The sequence below is a fragment of the Pholis gunnellus genome, assembly GCF_910591455.1.
Source record: "Pholis gunnellus genome assembly, chromosome: 9".
NCBI lineage: Eukaryota > Metazoa > Chordata > Actinopteri > Perciformes > Pholidae > Pholis > Pholis gunnellus.
Window position 1 is genome coordinate 11,035,199 of NC_136535.1, and position 21,719 is coordinate 11,056,917.

Sequence of the window (21,719 nt, forward strand, 5' to 3'; positions counted from 1 at the left end):
TTTAAATGCGGTTTCGTTGATGTTTTACCTCTCTGACGGTCCGTACTTGATAAAAAAAAGAGAGAAAAAAACAACTTCCGGTCGGCTGCGTTCTGTTATTGTCATGGCGGCGTTTCAAACACTTGACAAGCTTGGATTACAATTTCAAAAGTTAACCATGTTCCATATTTTAGTTTACTTCCAGGTAGCGACGCTACCTGCATAGTTCATTTATAATTTCTGTATAAACTGAAAAAAGTCGATACAAGCGATGGTCGAATGGATTATGTTTGGATTAATTTAATGTTTGCAATCTTGAATTCAAAAGCGTAGTTAGCTTGCTAATGCTAACTGATTTGCATTAAGTATTGTGAGCTATTTCTGACAGAGCTCGGCGGTTGTTCTCTCTGTAATGACTGCACAGTTCGTGCAGAGTGGCCCCACGACTTCTGAAGGACAGCAGAGTCGAGGGAGAACCTGGGTTGTGTCAGGTCCAACACGAAGCGTTCACAACCGCAGCGGTTTAACTCCTGTCATGTCCCAAACCAAGGTAAACAACAAGTGATGTATTTGCTACAACTGACGTTATAGCTCAATCAAGTGCAGTCTGATACAACAGCGCTGCAGTAAATAGTGTAATGTTGTGTTGAAACTGTTCTAGAGAGAGAGTATTGATTGAAGTTAACAATATATGATCATTAATGGTACTATGGTGTGTAGTGCTGTTGGATTGGATTGCGTTTTTACAAAGAGTTATTTCTAAGTGTACATTGTGTGACAATGGCAGTTTGTATCACATACAAGGCTCATTAAGCGATTGGTATCTTCCACACCACAGCTCCTGTTCAATGAAGCCTTCCCTGCAAGTACCAGCAACCGTGCCACCCATGTATGCCCGCCAGCACCCATCGTGATAGAGAGGCTGCTGCTGCTGCCGCCGCCGTCAGAGGAGGGTGAGAACGTGGAAAGCGCCAGAAGCTCCATCAGTTTCACCACTCTGTCAGAGGAGAGACTGCGGGCTGCGGTGCGGCTGGCCAAGCGAGATCTGAGAAGAAGGCGCCTTGAGTCACTGACAAAATCCCCTGGCAAACCCTCGCAGGAGGCCTCCGTCCATGAAACAAGTGATGTAGAGCTGCTCCAGGTAAGTGATGTAGATTGATGGCTCACATTTTACAACTAATAGTTTCCTTTTTAAGGAATTATTGCTGTTTTGTTCAGTAAATGAGTCTTCTCCTCTCTCTATAGGAGCTTACCGCCACTCCGAATAAGGCCAAGTTTAAGACCTCCAGTCCCAAAAAGAACTCAATCCGATTCGGAGCCAAATTGTCAGCGAACAAACCCCAGAAGCGTCCCATTGGTGCCATGTCTCGGATTGGCCAGTCACCTCCAACCAGAGACCCCGGCCCCAGGCAATTTGAAGGAGGCAAACGTGCACCTTTAAGCCAGGAGATTGACAAGCTGCAAGATGAGCTGGACGTGTATATTCAGAAAGTAGAAGCGCTCTCCAGCAGAGGTAACCCACACAAAAATCAGCTTGTTACATTAGGCTTGTGTCTTACTGTTGATGAAATGATTTCACAAAAGTAATCACATTTTTGTACACACCGAAATCAGCACACTTTTCATTATGACATTACAAGACAAGCATAACGATGAATAGTGTTTTTTAAACAACAGGGGGTGAAATAGAGGAGCCACTGGAGCCCGAAGAGCAAAACAAGTTGGAGGTGCTCAGGCAGAAGCAGGCAGGCCGCTCAGCACGTCTCATCTATGTTCTCCAGCAACAGGTATTTAAACCTCTCCCACACGCAATTGAAATAAACCTTCATGGAGTTTTTAATTTGCTCTTTATCTATAAACACTGTTCCCCAAAACCGCTATTTAAAAGGTCAAAGAGATACAGGAAGATGTGGCGAAACTACGAAGCCAGAACATGTGGGACACCAAAAAGGTATGTCTTCAGCATTGTCACACGCTAAAACATTAAGAACACTTAGTACAATATCCTTTTTTGGCCTCCTGTCCCTCAAAAGACAAATGTTATTCATGCCTCAAACATCATGGATCTGTTTGACTTCACGGTACTCTGATTTACTTTCTGTTCTTCCGTCAGTCCGCGACAATAAACAGGCTTGCAGCTGCACACCGTGGGACACTCAGGGTCTTGCAGTCTGTTGTCCACCAGCTTTCAGATCTTTCTCACCGCAAGGTACCCCCTTATTACAAAGAGCTGAGCCAGCTGATTCGCCAGCTCGCTCTGTGCTCAGCTAAGGTTGAAGCAGAGCAGGGTTCAGAGACGGCCTTCGACATCCTGCAGAAACTAGAGGTGAGGAGCATAAAGTACAAATCTGAAAGTATTTGGACCATAACACAGATGTTCATTGTTTTGGCACCATTCTAGCACAGCAGGTTTGAAATGGAACAGCTATTGTATGGAGGACTATTTTTGCACAAAGTCCCCCAATGTTAGGACAATATAGAACAATAATCAACCGAAATAATGTTTTGTTGAATGAGTTCTGTCATCTGAATGTGTTTTACTGACTGATGCTAGTTGCAAGGCACATTTCATCAGCTAGGCGTTTCAAAGTGCTTACTGAACACAAACTAAAGGCAACAATTCCCCAAAACATGCATCTAGTAAAGCTAACTGCAGCACGGGTCTGGCAGAGCATCACAGGGGAAGATAGTGTTGGCAGTTGTTTTTGGGTCATAGACTAATAGCTGTAGTTGGACATAAGGTGACTTTATTCAAGTCTAAGTTAACTTTTCTAATTACTTTGTGTCCCACAAAATGTGAGCTGATGTATGGAAAGTTCCAACAGCATTAATCTGATGTTGATGTAAATACCATCAAATTAAAGCTGAGAGTCAGCACTCAACTCCTTATACTTTATGAATACACAGCTCGTGGTTTATAGTATATCTTTTATGAATAAGTGTCTTGTGTTTTTTTTTTTTTAAAGATCGGTAAATTGAACAAATCTTGTTTGTTTTTTTCTAACGGGTTTTATTAATTGATATTTAATGTTGTGTCTACAAATGCAGCGTATTTTATGGAGGCATTGTTTTTATGTCTCGTCACTCTATTCTGCTTAGACGTTGGATTCCGCCCTCCATAAGCAAGAGCTGTTTGAAAAGCTGCAGGCCCGAGCACGTCCTCCACACAGGAAGTCTCCTCATCGCAGCACGTCCCCAACAAGTGCACCCAAGGGTCCCAGCACCTCAACTGTTCGAGGTCCTCGCAAACCAGCAAATCCCAAAAGAGCAGTCCGAGGTGAGTGCTCTTTTGCCTGGACTTAGTTAGCGTGTTTAAAAAGCATTTATTTGTCTTTAGTTAGCCATTTGAACATGTGTAACTTGTTCATTTTCCACCCTCAGCAACAATACTTGTCAATATGATTTATAAACCCCCGTGTATCTTATGTAAATGCAGTATTTCCCTTCATAATTTCCTGCTGAAAACTGTCCAGAAAGTAAATTCTGTTTATGCCTTTTGATGAATGACAAACCGTTAAGTCTCCAGAGTGTCTGGAAGTCACCTCAGGGCTTTTGTGCGGTTGTGTTTGGGCCTCCCCCGCTGTGCTCAAACGGCTGCACCAGGCTTTAAAGTCGATAAGGAGCAATGAAGAAGTGACAGGAAAAACAGGAACGGAATTGCAGGACGCTGGCTGTTGGTCCCCCACTGCTTCGACTTATGAGCAGTTAACTCCCGCTGGCTGCTATTGGGCTGAGAAACACCTACAATGAGCTCAGGGATCCAACTGGCTGTCAAGAGTGTTCACTAATTGTTTAATTGGAGGTGTTGTGTCATGCCTCTGTTCCAAGCTGATTTACTTATGTTTAATAGTGATGAAGAAGCCGAAGCTATTCCTTAATTTCTGTTTACATGGAATACAATCATTTTCATGTGTGTCATCAGGTAGGAGAATGGCCTCACAGAAGCCCAAAACTGCTCCTCACCAGCTCCTGAACAGACGAGAGGTGCTCAGGGCTGGCCTGCAGAGCCTCGCCCAGAGAGAGCTGCAGGGACGACCGCAGACAAACACCGCCTGCAGAAAAGGAGGAGCTCCACACTCTGGGAGAAGCAAGGCTGACATTATAATTAAGGTGCTGGCAACACTTCTACAAAGCTCAATACTGAATTAGATGTGTTGTAGCACACAGGAAGTGCTTCATATTATATTAGAAGCAGTGTGATGTGGGTTTCATTAAAACCCACCGTGAAGAAGGCGTATGAAGGCGTGAGGTCACTTCAAAGATTCAAACAATGTGAGGATCATGTCAACAATCTTAACATATATTTTGTGTATATATTTTTTTTTGCCATAGTGTAATCAGATGCAAGAAGCAGGTTTCCAGCAGCCTACAGTCTCCTCTCAGCTCAGAGTGAACCAGCTCCCTCAAAAAGAGCGCTCTGTGCCCTGGATACCCACATCGCCTCACTCTCCTCCTCCACAGCGGTGAGAACAACTGATTAAAATAAATCATGAGCTATTATTCTTCACCAGTGCTTTTGCTCTCATTGCACACTGCATCACTGAAGTCATTATATAACTAAGATTGTACTGTTGTCTATGTGCTGTACTGTAAAGTCTGGAGCTCTAATGCCAAGGCAACAGTTTTCCAGTATGAATATATTAATGCATTGTGAATTAATGTGTCCATGACACAATAACATTTAGAAATGTAAGATGCCCGGAGGGACCACTTAAAAAGCTGTTCAGTTTTCAGCCAGAAGGTGGATGTGAGCCGGTTTCATCATAAAACTAGAATACTAAGTTGCTGGACTAATAGCTTTCATTCTCTGTGTAATTGGAGGCCTTTGCAAAATCGGTATCCAAACAATATTAATGGATTATGTAATTGTAAAGTACAGCGCAAAACATTAAAAAAATATGACTCTTATTCCCTATAATGCCTATATATATATATATATATATATATATATATATATATATATATATATATATATATATATATATATATATATATATATAGGCATTATAGGGAATTATATATAATATATATATACATATATATTTTGTATCCCTCTGCTATTATCTCAACAGATCCCCTCAAAGGAGAGGACCAGAGCCTCGCTGTCTCTTTTCTCCCATGAAGCCCTCGTCCAGCCCTCCTCAGCAGGTGGTGAACGGCGAAGCAGAGCCGGCCCTGAGCTCCGAAAAGAAGACACAAGCTCAGAATGAAGCGTTACGGTGAAGCCCATCTCCTACAAATCATACCCAGCTTCTAATCTCTTCTATTTATCAGAGATTTCATGATGAAATGTTATAGTTCCTCAGATTGGTGATTTAGAGGATGCGCATATGCGTACATACTGTGCACCAGATCGTCTGTCCTAGCAAGAGGAAAAAACAGTCAATATGAATGGAATCTCAATGAGTCCTTCTTCTGTATTCATGGAGTTATGTCTAACCTCTGTGTCAGACCCCACTTGCTGAGAGCCACATGCAATACTCTGATCCTAATTCAAAGTTAATTATTTCCGATAAATGAATCTAGGTGGCGGTTAGATTGAGGCCATTTCTCTTTGTGATTGATTAATGTTGGCCTGTTTTCTGTCGCTGTAAGCGACACATTGATTGAGTGTTCCACATACGTCTCTGTTTAATCAAATCTTAATTACTACGATTGTGCTCTCCGATTAATCGGTGGGGCTAGCCGCCTGATTTCAGAGATGAGGATTATGAGTATTTATGTGCAATGGTTAAGTGAGCGTGCGTTTTGCTTCATTTGATGATTACTGGCTCGGTACAGGAAAGCCTGGCTGGATAAGATGACGACGCAGAGACTGAAGGAGCTCCAGCTGAGCAAAGACGAGGCTCAACGCATTCAGACACTAAGGTACAGAAGAAGTATAATCATAGATTCAGCCGAATCTGAGGGGATGCAAGTTGAAGGTTATGATGTTTTATAAGTTGTTGAATATAAATAGAGCCAAAAAAACGGATACTTTATTGATCCCATCTGTAGCCAGATTGCAACCTAGTATATTAAAACAAGAAATACAAAGCAACACAGAAAGATATCCTTAAGCTACTACAAGGAATCAGGACTCTGTTAATCAATCACTGTACAAAGTACATTACATACTGTATTATAATAATAATATATGCTTAGATGTGTCCTGTACAAACATTAAAGCCACTTCAAAAATCCACATCTTGCTGCCACCCAAGCCAGTAATCCACGCATTAATCTGCCATACAGCTCTAATGCACCATTGCCTCACAATTAATAAACGGCTACAGCGAGAATTACAGCACGGACATGATTACCTGCTCACAATAGAACAGAAAATAATGGAGGTTGTGATTGCAGCAACATCCCATCAGCACCAGAGAGCACATATGTTCCCATAGATCACCTCTATTTTCCTAATTACACATCGGGCAGTTTAATGCTGCCAGGCCAGCAACAAAACGCAGCGTGAGCAGTGCATGAGCTGAAGTCAACATTTGGTCCATAAAACTTTAACTGAATTAGAGCAAATGTGCGGGTTTGTCCTTCGTGCTTCTGAAACAGCCAATAGGACTGAACTTGTTCCAAGTTCCAAGGCTCTTTTTTTGCGTAGTGGGTCATTGGGACACCTTAATGGGATCGCACCATCGTTAATATTATTAGTTCCACCTGGGTATTTGTTGCTATGACGAGGTAAAATGTCTGCCATGGAAAAAGTCTGTTCTGATGATGATGGCTGCTCCAGCTGCCACGACTACAATTAGTCCATGAACTCACAACAACAAACTATACATCTCAAATAAAATATCGCTGTATGTTTTAGAAAGAAATCTAGACTAATGGCCTGGTGTACAATGTTTGCAGGCCTCTACATTTTACAGTGTTGATGCACATTTAATACGGGACTGAGGAGTGAACATACTCTCGTAAACTTTATGGCAAAGAGCTGAAATCAGTCTGTCTGTTGAACTTGTCTCAGCTGGAGTCGTTGTAAGTGTGCGAATAAATTCATCAGCCTCTACAGTTAAATAAACCAGGATAGATTCACTACAGTGTTCACAAGGTTTGCCTCTATGCCGACGGGGGATAGTTTGATGGTTCTGACCTGGTTTTCGCAGTAAATGTGAATATTTAAGCAAACAACAAGCCTGAGAAATACTGCTGTTTTGTGTAGAACCCCATCGAGCTTGAAAAGCAGTTAAAATGCGCGTGGCTTTATATAACTTCCGTGACAGCTTGCAGTGTGGGTGTGTTTTGGTTTACAGGTCAGAAGTTGTCTCGCCAACTCAGTGGGCTGAGAGAGCTGAGCAGAAGGCCAGAGAGAGAATTCAGCCGCTTCTGGATGAAGCACAGGTACGAAGACTCATCTGTTGTCTGCGTAGTGACAGATTCTTTCTTCCCTTTCCTTCCTTTTATACGTCCCCTTATATAAAGATGGGGAACAATCAATACAACGCAACAAAAGTCAAATACAATGTGACTGTTTGAGTTGCGGTATTGTTTCTATAGACTGAGAGGAAGTAAATGATGCTTGATTGGTGGGACTGAGTTTGTTTTTGTCCGTTTATTTCAGCAGGTCGGTGAGTCCAGGACGAGGATCCGGCTGTCTGAGCAGGCTGCAGAGACGGTGAGCTGCGCTGCGAGTTGCCAATACATCCCAGTGGAGAGGGGAAATTGGCCTGGCTATTGAATAAAGTTTGAATTTGGTATCGTGTGTGTATGTTTTCCCTCCACAGGCAGCAGGGAGTGCTGAGCAGCTGAGTGAGGCGCTGCTGGAGGATCTGCTGGAGGACACTGCGCGGGCGGCGTGGGCGGCTGAGACGGACGGACAGTTTGAGGGCATGGCCCGTCGTAGGCTGCAGGCCCCCACCCTGGAGAGTATGCTGCTTCGTATGGAGGAGATACAGGTGAGAGCCGCCCCCCCCCCCCCCCCCCCCCCCCCACACACACACACACACACACACACACACACACAGAAAAAGGGGTGGGGACAGAAGGTCAGCGTCCTGTGACAGCGTCGGTCTGGTGCTGCTTACTGATGCAGTGTCTGCTGGCAGGCGGGCAGTTTGTTTATAATGTGCATTTATCTGTTTGTTTCTGAGCAGAGAGACCAGGAGGAAGTGAGGAGACGGTTTGCTTCCATCACCTACTCGGATCCTCTTTACTGGGACAGACCAGGAGCAGCAGGTAAATAAAAATAAAAAGCCTAAACACTTAACGCACTCCTCTTTAACTGCATGAAGAGAGAGGATTTCCCTGATGTGTCCTGCAGGTGGAGACAGCGCTACAACCGAGGAGGCGAATACTTCTCATTCTGACTCTCTGCTCTGCTTGCTTTGTGCATCTGTCCGCCCCCTGCTCCACTCCATCCCTCTCGACACACACTACCTCCACCCTTCCTTTCCTCCCTCCTTCCTGTCTGTTCTTCCCAGGACCCCCGTGCCACGCTCCGTGCTCCAGGCCAGCCTCTCCTCAGCCAATTAGGCTCACGAGGCCGGTGCCGGGGCAGAGCTCTGCAGCTGATATTGTCCTGGAGAAACCTGTGGAGACCGGGTAGGTTGCTACTTCCTTTTATTTATTTATTTATTTACAATCATACAACGCATCATTTCTACCTCTCATATTTTGCTGATGGCTTCCCCTGCTTGATGTTTTATTCATCTTCAAGAGGAAGTAGGGACATTTTGGAGTGTTCCCAGAATATTAACTGGAGTGCAGTATCAAGGTTTGACCTATTTAATCTTCTGAGCTGAAATTAAAGGTCTAATCCCCCATTTTAAGTAGCCGGGGCCCCTAACACAATACTAGCGATTATATGACATTATGACCATCTGTTTGAACAAAATATTAAACATTAGAAATGTAGGGAATTACAGTTCAGGACTTCTGTTACTAAGAACAACAGCAGCCTCATCCACAGGAAGTCATTCAGCATTGGTTTAATTAGGCCTCTCGACTTAATGAAAAGTAAAGTGGTTAATGTTTTTCCAACGATGCTCAGCTACCCCCCCCCCCCCCCACACACACACACACACACATGACGTGTCGTTGCCCTATAATCACTCTCCCACCGGGAGGCCTTAGTCATCCTGCAAAAACAGTCACTTGGTGGCTACCGTACCCAGGGCAGCGTCTATTCCTGACTCGGGCTACAGACTCCACAGAGAGACCCTCCGCTGCCCAGGGCTTTGGCTGCAGCTGCTCTTCTGCTTAAATGAATGAGAAACTTGGAAGGAGGAGAAAAAGAGAGTGCAAGGACTGGAAGTTGTTGACACAGAAAAGCCAGCTAGTATGCCGCTTTTTTTTTTAACAAATTCAAGCAGCAGCGTTAGCCAAATTAAGTCAGCGCCTCGGGTTCCGTTCCCTCGTCGGATACTTTACCCCGACATCCGCCGTGACTCATCATAGACTCTGTCTTCGTAACACATCCATCAAGTAATGGCTCTATTGCTTTTTTTTTCAGAAGTCAGCTATTTAGAGTCCAGTCTTTTTGAAGAGCTGTTGTGTTTTAAGTCATTACTTTCTTCAAAGGTATCCAGCCTTGCAGCTTCTCAACAGGGACAAAGTCATTTGAGGATTGTCAGCTCCTTTTTTTTTTTTTTTTTTTTTAAATGGCCTGAATCCCTGCAGCATAAAACTGAGACAAACGTGGCTACATCGCTTTCATCCTCAGTCCAAATTACCTTTAAAAAGTGTTGGCACCTGGCTGGACCTTTCCTGTTTAACACGTTGAATCACAGTGGATGTCATTAGGATTCTTTTTACTTTGATCAGTAGAAAAGAAATGTTAACGTCAAAGTGAAAACAAATCTCTTTTGAAATGGACCTGAATTTATTATTATGAGTATAGAATACAAGACGTCGTCAATTCATTCATTAGCTCAGCATTTCAGCACTAGTCTGCTCTTAATTAGAAGTGTTTATCCTCTAGAAAGTTCAACTATTGCTTGAGGTTTTTAACGGGAACATCTGAGGTCTCTTTGCCATCGTTGGACTGTTGGTTAGCACCGTCCCTTAGTTAACAATGACAGCGACGGATAACTTCAGCAGCATGGAGAGTGGCTTGCTTTGCTGACTCGCACATCATGGCGTCACAGCATCTCTTTTCTACATTTCTGAAGCGATGACGCGGTCAGATAGGAGGATATTGCTAAATTGTCTGTTTATGAAATAATATTATGGGGCTCCAAGATTGCTTCTTGCTAACATTTATATTCGTTATTTGTAAAAAGAAGTACCGTAGATTCTAAAACATTGTCCACATTAGTCACATTTTATCCCGCTCTGAATGAAGACCCCATCAATTTAGTAGTGACTTGCCAACTGCTTGGAGACTAAAAGCACTTTTGTCTGGAGACAACAGTTTAGATTCAAATGTTCCGAGCCAAATTTAATAGCCAAGTGCCAATGGGATTCTTTCTGTGCCGGCAAACAATTATTATACGTTTGTGTTTCCAAAGAGCTGATGGAGAAAAGTGACTTCAGAAGTAATAAAGTTGGAAGAAGGGAGTCATTTGAGGTGTCATTGGAAGGGCAATTGTATTAATTAGGCACATGGTTTTATAGAGCTGTCTTGAAGTTGCTTTTTAAACTGACTACCAGGCTACCTTGATTTTTTTTCCTCCAAAATGTCACTTAACTCCCCTCTTGCTTCTCACCTCTCGATTTGAAAGTTATTTGAACTCCACAGCCCGAGCTAAAGAGCTGCATTAAAGTCTCCAAGAACAACCATCTTGATTTAAGTTTGGCCTCAGTTTTGGTGCCAGAGTCAACACATGTGTGTCCTCATTAAGAGAAGTTCATTTCCCAGATGATCAAAAACGTTATTGGGACAAACATTTACGTCCCAGTAGGTTCAAGAAACTGCAGCCAGCTTCAGGTCAGTCTAGATATTTGTAAACCTGCCAGCAGTTCAGATAATAAACACTTTTGTGCAGCATGAAATATGCAGGGCTTTAGGAGAACGGGGACACTTGGATACGACAGAATGCTTTCATGTTGCTTGAACATCGCTTGCCTCAGCATGAAGGAAAGTAGCCTACACATGCAGTTTGCTTGTGTGTCAGTGTTGGCTCCTTCAGTGTAGCAGCATAGCAAGGTTTGATTTTTGGGGAGGTTTGTGACAGCGAAATGTGTGAAGAGCTATTCATGTGTGTTGTCTCAGCCCTGATTGGCTGTTCATAACCCAGTCCCAGAGGGACACATCAGTCGCTGCTGTCAGCAGGAAAACAGATCTCATACACACGCATTTAAACACACAAAGGAAGACAACTAGTGGCAGCAGACATTTTTTTTAAAAGCTTCTTTGATTGTTCTGCTTGATGACTTTTAGGTTATTGTTTCCCGATCTTTATTTTAGGTGCTTTTATAGAGTAGGCGAGGGGAAGACTGATGGGGAATGCAATTTGCAAAAGAATTACTCTCCGCTGATTTGGTAAAAGATGAAACAAAGCAGATTTTATTTAGTTGTTTACAGTTGCTCAGGCTGCTCTGCTGAGACTAAACTATGAGTCACCACTTACAACATCGGGGCCTCTCGGAAGAGAGTTCACTTCGCTCTTTGTGGTTAAAGGTAGTTGTTTACGTGACACCGATATTCCAACCCTTCCGTCGTGCATCGCTGGCCACGACACCGGCACCGTCCTCCCAAAGCGTATCTCCAAAACAGCCAAACCCTCGGTGCTGCTTTTCGTGCTCGTGTGAGAGCCATCAAGCGACCGCACAGACAATGGGGTGAGAGATTTCATCTGTGGAAACATCAGCAGAGAGGCAGATAAGATTTATGTATCCATGGTGAGGAGCCGATTGTCCCCCCCCCCCCCACACACACACACACACACGCACTCGGTTGATGCTGAACAAACCAACAGCAGCTGCATCAGCAGGTCAAACGAATCAATGAAAAGATGAAAGCCCCACTCAGCAATAATCTCAACCTTTTCATGTAGTATTATTATTATTATTATTTGTTATCTGCTCTCGCCCCTTTGTCCTCACGGGCCAAGTATCACATGTGGCACAAACAAGCCGCGTTGCACAGTAAACAGCTGCTCGGTAGATTTGCGGTGGTGATGGCTCCCGCGCATCCAGTCGTGACCTTGCGTTCACAATGACTCCAATGCCGCCTAATATGAGTCAAATACAATACGTTGTCCTTCTGGAATATCCAAAGATGGCTGAGTAGAGCATCGATGAATACGCAAAGGAAAAACCACAACACTGTACGTTTTCCTCCACGCTATTCATCCTCCAGCGACTCGGCTTCAGCGCAGCATGCGTCCCCTTCGATGTATCGCATATGGCGTGAACACACACAATGAATGGAATGTTCAGCAGAGAAGTTGTTCAATCTCCTTTTCACAGATATGTATTCAAGGTTAATCTTTGCATTTTTTTTTTTTTGCCACAATGTCTGAATGGTGTTCGTTGTCTTTTGTGTACGGCACAAAAAGAAGCCTGGTTGCTGTTCCAACTCCATGAATAGAAAAGTGAATTTAACGAGTGCTGCATTGTTGCTTTTGCCACGTTGGTCCTCAGACGGCCATCAGACAGTAAATCGACCTGTTTTAACACTGGATGCAGAGTCGACTGTGCTGACACGTTGATATTTATGGCCTCCCCGCAGTTTGCAGCCGCCAGAATCAAAACAGAAACAAGTTCAGCTGAGGCCTGGGGAGCACAATAAAGAGGCACTTTGCTTTGGGAGCCGCCGCAACACTAAATATAGCACCGAGAGCGCTGTCGCAACAGCCAGGCTGATTTTGTCCAAGCAGCCAGGCTTATAAAGCCATACCATGGCAATGCCCAGCTGAGCCCCTACTCTACTCTGATCAAGGAGGCAGACGAGAGACACCTCTCCTAAATTCATCATCCTCAGCCTTATAACAACAAGTGTTTCTGGTCAATCACGGCGCTGCACTCCATTCTGGCTCCCTCGTCGGTATATTACTTTTTCTCTTCTCCACAGCACTCAGAAGGCCTTTACCCAGAAGGCTCCGCCCTCGCCTTACGAGCATCCTCTTGTGTTTTTCTCAGACACAGCATCCTCTCTGAGAACAGCCTGTCCGACGAGGCATCCCAAGATGAGCAGCAGCCCAGACGCAGCACCGTGTTCCCAGGCCCAGCGGAGAGAAACGGGGGGACCGTTATCTCTGTGCCGGGCGGCATGCTGGGAAACATCCGGCGGCACCGGGAAGACTACGAGGCCTACCTGCGCGTTGTGACTCGCGAGTCTGTCGGCAGCTTCAACCCCTGGGCCATCGCAGACCGGTAAAAGACTACCAGTGAATGTTTCCTAACATCCTCCCCTGTGTGTGTGTGTGTGACAGAATCTGTAGTTAACCTGTGCTTATCATGAATTCTGTAATCCGTTTTTTGTCTTTGAGGTTTTGTAAGAATATCTCTACCTCACATTAGCAGTGTCACACACTCAGTTTCTGTAAGCAGAGCCACTTAGAAACGAGATTCGTCCTTCCTGCGCTCTGTTTTGTCCATGGACGTGTTCAGTCTTCCCACTCTGTGAGAGGATCATGCAGTGTATGGCGTGTCTCTGGTGTGTTATTCTTCTCTCCCACTCACACATTTGCATACTTAACAGAATTCTTAAGTTGCTGCAGTGCAGAAGACTCCGTCTCATCTGTGTGAACATACTGAGGTTGAATGTCTTTTATATATCGGCTCTAAACTTTCCAAAGATCTTTTTTTTTCCTCTCTCTCTCTCACAATGTGTGAGATTGTGAGCGGCTCGATAAATGGTTGCTGCCCGCAGTCCCACCAATGGGACCTGACTGCTTGTGCCACTGGCTCATTAGCAATCCCACATCAATGAACCCAAGTTTTCAAGAGATGGATCGTTACATTTTTTCTGAATTTTGAGGAAAAATGAGGATATTGTGCGAGGAGAAGCCATCCAATTACCTCAGTGTTTTTTGCAGAGAGAACACAAACAAATAGGGATCTACACTCCCTGCTATTCTGGTAATGGGCCGCCCAGTGGAGCCCCCCCCACCCCCTCCCCCTCATTAATTCTGTCTGCTAACACATTGATTGCAAAACTTTAGCACGGAAAAAAACATACTTCAAGCTCTTTTTAAGCTTCTTTGTAAGTTATATTTGTGCGCGTTAAACATCCAGAATATGAAGAGTCGTTCGGGAGAGCTTGTTAGTGTTATACATGTGTCCTAGTGGCTATTCCCAATCCAGTCCTCACTCTGCCGCACCCCGTGTCCAGTGTCGAGAGCAAAGTATCCTTGTACTGAATCTTGAAAAGGTCAAGCTGGTTCAAACAACACACATTAACTCGTGCACGTATCTCCTGTGTCTCCTGGCGTGTGTTGACCCAGATAATGATTGAAAAACACTGAGCTCTAGCTTGGTGCTGCACCAATCCGCTCAGTTATTTTGCTTCCTTTTATGCCTTTCAAGGCAAATCGTTTTTATTGTCCAGCTCAGAAAGTCAATAGACACACAGGTTTGGAGAAACCTGCTTTGATCACACTTTCAGTATTTTTGAAAATATTGACACAAGGCTGATGATTTGCGTTTTTCAGCTCACATGCCACTTTTTTCAAGTGATGTGTGTGTGTGTGTGTGTGTGTGTATATATATATATATATATATCTTATTGTGTCTAAGTACCTTTAGCAACTACAGTCTCAAATCTATTGGCCAGAACAATAAATCGCATTGTCTTGACTCTTTTCTAGTTTGATGAAATAGTAGTCACGTGTTTTGTTGTGACGCAGAACATGATTTGCCAGAGGTTAGATTCCGACTTTTCCATGAAATTATGAAAAATGTCTCTCTTTTCCTAATTCCTGTGTTCTTTCGTGTCCCTCAGCCTGGCAGAGGAGCTGCTGTCGGAGGCTCTGGCTGACGTGGCGGCAGAGTTCCAGGATGTTGTGGAGGAGTACGCCGAGGCCGTCTTCACCTCAGAGTTTCTTCAGCCGACCCTGTCACCTCCTGCTTCAGCTGCTGCTTCGGTCGGCCAATAGGATGTTGCAGCATCATGGATGTAGCTGTTTCTTACAACATTCTGTGTGTATTTATATATTTATATTAGACTTTCGGCACGACAGATGTAAATATCCGAGACCTCGGGTCTTTTTGTCGACAAAGGACTGTGATTATTTGTCATTTTGCTCCAGTTTCTCAGGCGGATGTTTCATTTCGGAATGAGACTCTTTCACTTATGTACTTATTTTGTTAATTTACAAAGATCTATATTTAATTGGGATTGTAGATATATTTTTAATGAAGCAGATGAGATTGTTGAATTGTACAGGGAGCATTAGTCACGGTACCCTTTTATGGTCCATCTGTATCTGTGATTGAATTGGGAAAGTTAGTTTAGTTTCAATAAGCTTGGAGAGCATTACGACATTACAGAGGATTATAAGGTTACCTCCCTCCCCTTGCGCTTGGTTTAAATCTCACTGAGGATTACACACACTTTCTATTTTCACGTTGGAATACGGAAATAAATAAATTGCATACGGTCCCCACCGAAATGATGCTGGAAGCCAAGGACGACTTGATTTCCTCTTTTGCTTTAATGTCTAAATAAAGGGTCCAAACACCCCTCACTGGTAAATGTGTTATCCCAGTAGAGAGTAACGTGTTGACATTGTTGTTATTAAATTGTAACACCACTTTTCTAATGATCTCTTCAGTGCTTTTTTTTTTTTAATTTCTGTTTATATCTTTCCTCAGAGCCAAATAGAATATGGCCTCTAGTTTATATACTGTTGCCACCGACCAACTGAATCATAATAATGGCGAGAAATGTCAATGCTGAATGCAAAATATCAAAGGACGGACTCGGCAGAGCGAGAAAATGTCTGAGCCCCTTGAGAGCAACATGAAAGCCATGCAGTCGGAGCAGAGGGGACACATCCAGATGTTTTGCTGGCCTCTGGGGACCAGCCCTTGACAGGGGACGTACAGTGACAGAACGAATTAGCTCACATTGAATCAGCTGCCTGGGATCTCTCTCTCTCCACCCCGCTGGCTTCTGCGTGGGGGCGTCTGAATACGTGCGGTCTTTCACAGGCTCGAGCTCCGTTTCTTCTTCACAATCCAGGACCAATGGAAAATCGGTTGGCTCAAAGCGACGGTGGCGTTGCCGTCTTCACACTGACGAGCAGGACTGAGGTCGTGGGGTCGAGGGGAAATGACATTTTTCAAGTGCAAGTTTCTGACAATTTTTCATTGTTATGCTTCAGGAATGTCAAACGAGTCCGCCGAGAGACATTTAAGAGATAATATATTTTCATGTTTTGGCACCACTTTTGGCTGTGAGACCGTGTTGTGAGAATTGGCTCCCCGCTTTCTGTATGTACATTCGTCACATAAGCATGAACATTCACAAGCCGATGTTAGAGTTCATAGTCTAGAATTAGCACTGGTTTGCACATATTATAATTTCAAATGGTCAGAGAGGTTAGACCTTGACACCAGCCAGCACTGACTAATTGTCAGAGCTAATTTCAGAATTGGAGAGGAGACAGATGACTGCGATGTATTGAGAGAGGGCACTTCGGCGTACAGGTGCGTCAAGGCCGCGCTGTGAGTGACACGTGGGTCGCTTATGCAACGTTTTCAGCTGATGCTCCGTACTTCAACTAGATCTAATGGCTTATCACGCCTGTTTGCTGTTCTCAATGACGTTCTGTTGGAGGGATGGTTTATTCTTTCTCACTGAGCCATCTGTCATGCAAATACTTTGCATTGTTTGCATTTTCCACCTCATGAAAGTTCCCTTTAGTCCAAATTATTTTGAGGCTTCATTTGCATTCTGCGACCTCATAAGACACCTGTGACTGCTGGGCAGCTTTTGACTGTCTGCATCATTAATTCAGACGCGGCTTTGCATCTTTTGGTGGGATAATGAACGGTTTCAGAAACAGAAGCTAGTTAAGAAACAAGTGAAGAAGAATGAGTCCCCTGCAGATAGTCGACTAAATTCACACTGATGGATCGTGAGACTGAAAAGCTTCTCTGTCGACCTCAAAGCAGATAGTTATGGATAAAACCCCATTACGGTGTTAAGATGGAGAGGAGATTCGCAGAATGACACTCTTCAGCAGGAGGAGCGGCTTCACCTTGATCTTCACTCATCAACTCATTCAACTTCCTGCTTTCCTGTCGGCGGAGCTGAGCCTCGGTTGTTTATTTAATGGGTTTAGATTGAAGCAAAAATGTTCAGCCATGCACTTCTTGATCATCAACCAAAAAGAAATTGAGAAGGAGATTTAATTAAATAGTCTTTGATATGATGCTTGATCAAAAGATGGATCTTATCGTTATGTGGAAGGAGCAATACCGCACTGTAACTCTATAACCTATAAGAGAAATATTAAAGTAAAACTACAAAATGTACCCTTAAAGACTCAAAAGCAAAGTGGCCCCTTTGAGCGTATTACATATGTATTAGCCTACTATTGATGCGTTCGTTTCTAAACATCATATTACAGTATAGCTGGTCAAAGTGTAACCCATTTAACTACTTTATTTACTGTTGGGTATTTTAACCTAACAACCCATGACTATTAATGTGTTTTGTACATCAAATCTTGATCTACCAAGAAACCAGTAACTACAGCTGTGAATTAAATACATATTTGGAGGCAGAGGAGTAAAGCACACACACACGTTACGCCTCTGGTCTGATTTGACATCACGGCTGGCTCTGGTGGGGGTTTTTTTCTCCGTTTTTGATGTTGCTGTAAAATCAATCTCTCTTGATGTGGACCCGCTGTAGGATTCAGAGTTATGTGCTCAATGGCATGGAGGGAATTCTTCTTGCAGAAGAAATTCACTTAATGCAATTAGCCTGTGTCTTTTCCCCCACTTGTATCCAGTCAGTGCAGCCATTTGGTGTAATCAGTGCGATCTGTCTTGCTGGCTTCCTTGCCTTGAGGCTTTCTCCCATTAGTTTTCTTCTTTGTGGGATCTCAGCTCAGTGTGCTGAGCCAGGAGTGTATTGTCACTGGCTTTCATGATGAATGCAAATTGGCTGCATCTTTTCCTAGAGTTTAGAAACGTAGCGTGATCAGCTCTCAGATTCCAGGGCAATGTTTTTGGCCACAGGCATTTTCCTCTTATCAATATTCATTTGTGTGGACACGGCTGCCAAACGACACCCCGACCAGACCTTCGCACGGGGACTGGGACTGTGTGACCTCGTGTGTGGTGGAGGAGGAGGAGGGCTAAACACAGCAGGTGTTATCATTACGGCGGCTTCCCTTGCTATAGAGTGTAATGTTTGCCCCATAAGCGCTCAGTGAGAAATCCTATTTTGCAGCAATTCGGGTCAAGTATTGCAGTAGTGCAGATCAAGATGAGCTTACAAATGAGTTAGAGGCACCCATTAGGTAAAGCATGCGTCAGATTAGACCAGATCTCACAACAGGATTTAAAGTTTAGGGAACATGATTAATATGCTTCATTTCTCTTTTATCCCTAAAGCGAAAGGGGAGAAAAGGATTTTCTTTGATTTTCTCTCCTGCCTGGTGACTGCCCCCGACGTGACCAAGGCGGTATACCTGCTGCTTCAGTGATGGACGGTTGACAGGTGTTTTAGCTGTCACCCCTTCATCTTTAGTTTGCAGTGATTTAGTGTCTCTCCTGCTCTTCATCCTTACACCTCATCTTTTCTTCATCCTCTTAAAAAGGCGTTGTAACCGCCATCATGTATAGCCTATACAATACAGGCTTATGTGTGACGCTCGCAAGGATTTTTACCTACTTTGTATTTGATATGTGTAATTCGTCCTTTATTCCTGTGCACAGGAATATTAATTATTTTATATATAGTCCAGCAGATATAACCACACCCTATATGACACTCACTTTAACTTTAAATATAGTCATCTGTGTAGAACCTCCAGTATTCTAGATTAATGGTTCTGCTGTTATGTTTTGTCCCTCACTAAATCTTCATACCTCATCTTCTTTTACACAGAGATGGGCAAAAATACATCAAAATGTATTTTGATACAAAATACCCCCAAATAAATGATTACAACAAAATACAAAATACAAAATACTGGTGCCAGAAAATGTAACAAAATACATGTATTTTGTATTTAAAATATAGGAAATACTTTTTTCTGGATTTTCCGTTTTCTCACAATGTGGTATAGCAGAGCATTCAGGTTTATATAATGTACACAAAGCTCTGGTGAACCCCACAAAAAGGAAGAACAGTCACAGAATGTCAGTGTAACTTAGCAAAGCTATTGAAAGACAACAACTTGATTATGTATATATATATTTTTATTAATGGGACTTAACAGCCCATAAACTTTGGCTTTGTATCAACAAGAACATATTTATCACATATGACATACAAGCTCCCAATCTCCCTCTTCCTATAGCTAGCTACTCGACTGATAAGTTAACTTGCTAAACACTGGCTATGCACTAGCCTAGACCACATGCTAGCGTCATTAGCATGTTAGCATCGATCGCTAGCTTGATATTATAACCATCACCATGCATATACAATAGGCTATGTAGCCAAACCCAGACATAAAGTATACATCAAGCTAGTTGACATCTGTCACACTCAGATAAAATATTTAACTTGACAGACAATCCGTTGAACTTGAAGATCTGAAGACTGAACTCGTGAACTGTTTTTTAATTCGTGGAGAAAGTATTTTGAGTATTTTAAATACAAAATTACTCCACTCTGAAGTATTTTGTTACAAATTACGTTCGACTTTTAATCGGCCCTATCAAATACAAATTACAAAATACTCAAAAGTATTTCAAATACGTATTTCAAATACAAGTAATAGAAATACTGCCCATCTCTGCTTTTACATATAGGAAATATAAAATCTACAACAGAGGCTACTTGTGTGACATTACATTGATTTGTTTGTATACAAAACATTCGGTTTATTTCCATTTATATCAATACATCCAATGGAATTGATTTGTTTTGACAACAACAGCCCCCCCCCCCTTCATTCAGGATAGCCTACTTCTTGAGCGTTTTGCAAAGTCAGACACGGTGAGAGGAAAAGAGGAGGGACGCCATTCAGCATTACACGGACGTGCGCGTGGAGGCTGTCGAGCTGCAGACCGGGGTCTTGTTTTTTGGGGGGAACTCTGGCTGATGTTGGCGGCGGAGAGGAGAGAGCTGCAGGGTGGGCATGACATGTGAGCCAAGTCTGCACAGATACAACAAATACCCAAAGTATGTCTGCGGCATGGGCGGGTGGATGCTCGGAGGCTCTGAGACTTGACTCAGGTGAATGAGAGCTCAGCTGCAGAATTAGTATTTTTTTTTTCTCTCCTCTCCTCTTGTCCCCCCCCACCCCCCTCCACGGTGAGAGGAGACCGACGCGGCAGCTGTAGCTCTCCGTGCCTGCTTCACCCCGCTTCAGTCCGGCAGGAGTCCAGGTGCAGCGGGCGGGAGGAGAGGGACGGAGGAAGAGCCACCGTTTAATTAACTGTCCGACGACACGTTGACGCGCAGACTTAACGTGACGGCTTTGCCGAGTGACCGCAGAGAGACGGAGACACGCGGGAGAGGACACTATGTCAAAAGAGACGAGAGGAAAAGGTAAGGGGGCACACTACGTGTACAGTCTCGTGCTAACAGGTAGACACCCGCGTCTCGTGCCGCTGGATGTTGGCACGCGCGCACAGCCCGCGTGCTGCATGTTTGGAGGCAATCTGTAGGAATGTGCGACGGTCTGAAAACGGACCTGTGTGTGTGTGTGTGTATGTGTGTGTGTGTGTCCGGTGGACTGTCCAGCTTGGTCTGTCTTCATATTTGTCCTATCTGTCCTGTCTGTCTCTGCGGGTCCAGTGTTCCATCGAAATGTGTGACCCGTCAGATTCGATGATGCTGCAGGGTCCCATAGAAAAAAAACAAACAACCAAAACTGGTAACAGCTGACACGTATTCAAATTCAGGATGTGAACGTATCTAGTAAAAAAAAAGAAAAAAATAGAACTTTTGCTGAAATCCCCAATCAGGTCACAGAATCAACAGGACACAAATAGCGCACACTGCGTGCTGTTCTATTCATGTACTATATTCATAAAATTACACTATATCAGACAATAAATGTGCAGGACAAGATTAAACCGGGAATAATACAGAGGAGTTCAGTGCGTTGCTAATAATAGCGGGTGGTTTTGCTCATTTGATTGTTAATTGGATGTGTGCGCGTGTGTTTACAGGACAGCCGGCCCCTGCGATTGTGACATTTCTGTTGCATAAAAGCTTTATTGTTGCCCATTCAAAAGTAGTATTGCCTTAAAATTATGCTTCCTCAAAGAAAGAGGCAATCATAACAATATATGAAATAGAAAGCACTGCAATTTCCAGCAGTGTAATAGACCACTGGAAGCCTAGTGCCTTTCTTCTTTGTGTATTTGATGCAACAACACACAGGTTCTACTTAATGTAAAAACCTGACAATCATGCTGGAGCCAGCATGGGGGGCATTGTGACTAGTCCGGATTTTCATCGGTCGGGGGTCCGGGGTCTATTTCCTTGTGACGTCAAGCATTTCTGCACAGCTGAAGAGCCTTTGAGCAAGTCACTCGAATCTCTCTCAGCTTCAGGCTTGCTGTATGTGGGGTTTGTGCTCCGCCCTTTTCCACAAGGCGAGGGCAGAAAGAGAATTTCCCTGCAGAGATCAATAAAATATCAGATCATTATTACTCTCAGTGGGGACAATACGTGTCACAATGGAGAAGGGATTTTATTCAATATGGTTAAGGCTTTA

The 21,719-nt window shown here is 43.6% G+C and overlaps 2 protein-coding genes across 2 annotated transcripts in view; both read left to right on the forward strand.

Moving 5' to 3' along the window:
* The first annotated feature begins 340 nt into the window (after positions 1 to 340).
* kiaa0753 (KIAA0753 ortholog) lies at positions 341 to 15,582 on the forward strand. Its single transcript, XM_079165882.1, has 18 exons — positions 341 to 529; positions 818 to 1,120; positions 1,225 to 1,492; positions 1,657 to 1,766; positions 1,868 to 1,930; positions 2,093 to 2,305; positions 3,079 to 3,256; positions 3,902 to 4,089; positions 4,312 to 4,442; positions 5,052 to 5,198; positions 5,761 to 5,847; positions 7,230 to 7,317; positions 7,538 to 7,591; positions 7,701 to 7,871; positions 8,070 to 8,151; positions 8,397 to 8,517; positions 13,000 to 13,233; positions 14,804 to 15,582. Exons 1-18 carry the CDS (start codon positions 392 to 394, stop codon positions 14,955 to 14,957), a joined length of 2,730 nt encoding a protein of 909 aa, XP_079022008.1. The 5' UTR covers positions 341 to 391; the 3' UTR covers positions 14,958 to 15,582.
* Positions 15,583 to 20,517: 4,935 nt separating this feature from the next.
* Positions 20,518 to 21,719, forward strand: part of pitpnm3 (PITPNM family member 3) — a gene marked incomplete at both ends in the record, with an annotated part of 67,156 nt that continues 65,954 nt past the window's right edge. The window contains one exon of the mRNA XM_079166028.1: positions 20,518 to 20,542. Within this exon, the coding sequence (XP_079022154.1) occupies positions 20,518 to 20,542 (25 nt within the window). The remainder of the gene's footprint in view (positions 20,543 to 21,719) is intronic.

Coding starts and splice junctions, on each gene's coding strand:
- kiaa0753 (XM_079165882.1), top strand. CDS start 392: ATGACTGCACAGTTCGTGCAGAGTGGCCCCACGACTTCTGAAGGACAG. Junction 4,090..4,311: donor AGGCTGACATTATAATTAAG/GTGCTGGCAACA, acceptor TTTTTGCCATAG/TGTAATCAGATGCAAGAAGC. Junction 7,318..7,537: donor CGCTTCTGGATGAAGCACAG/GTACGAAGACTC, acceptor CGTTTATTTCAG/CAGGTCGGTGAGTCCAGGAC.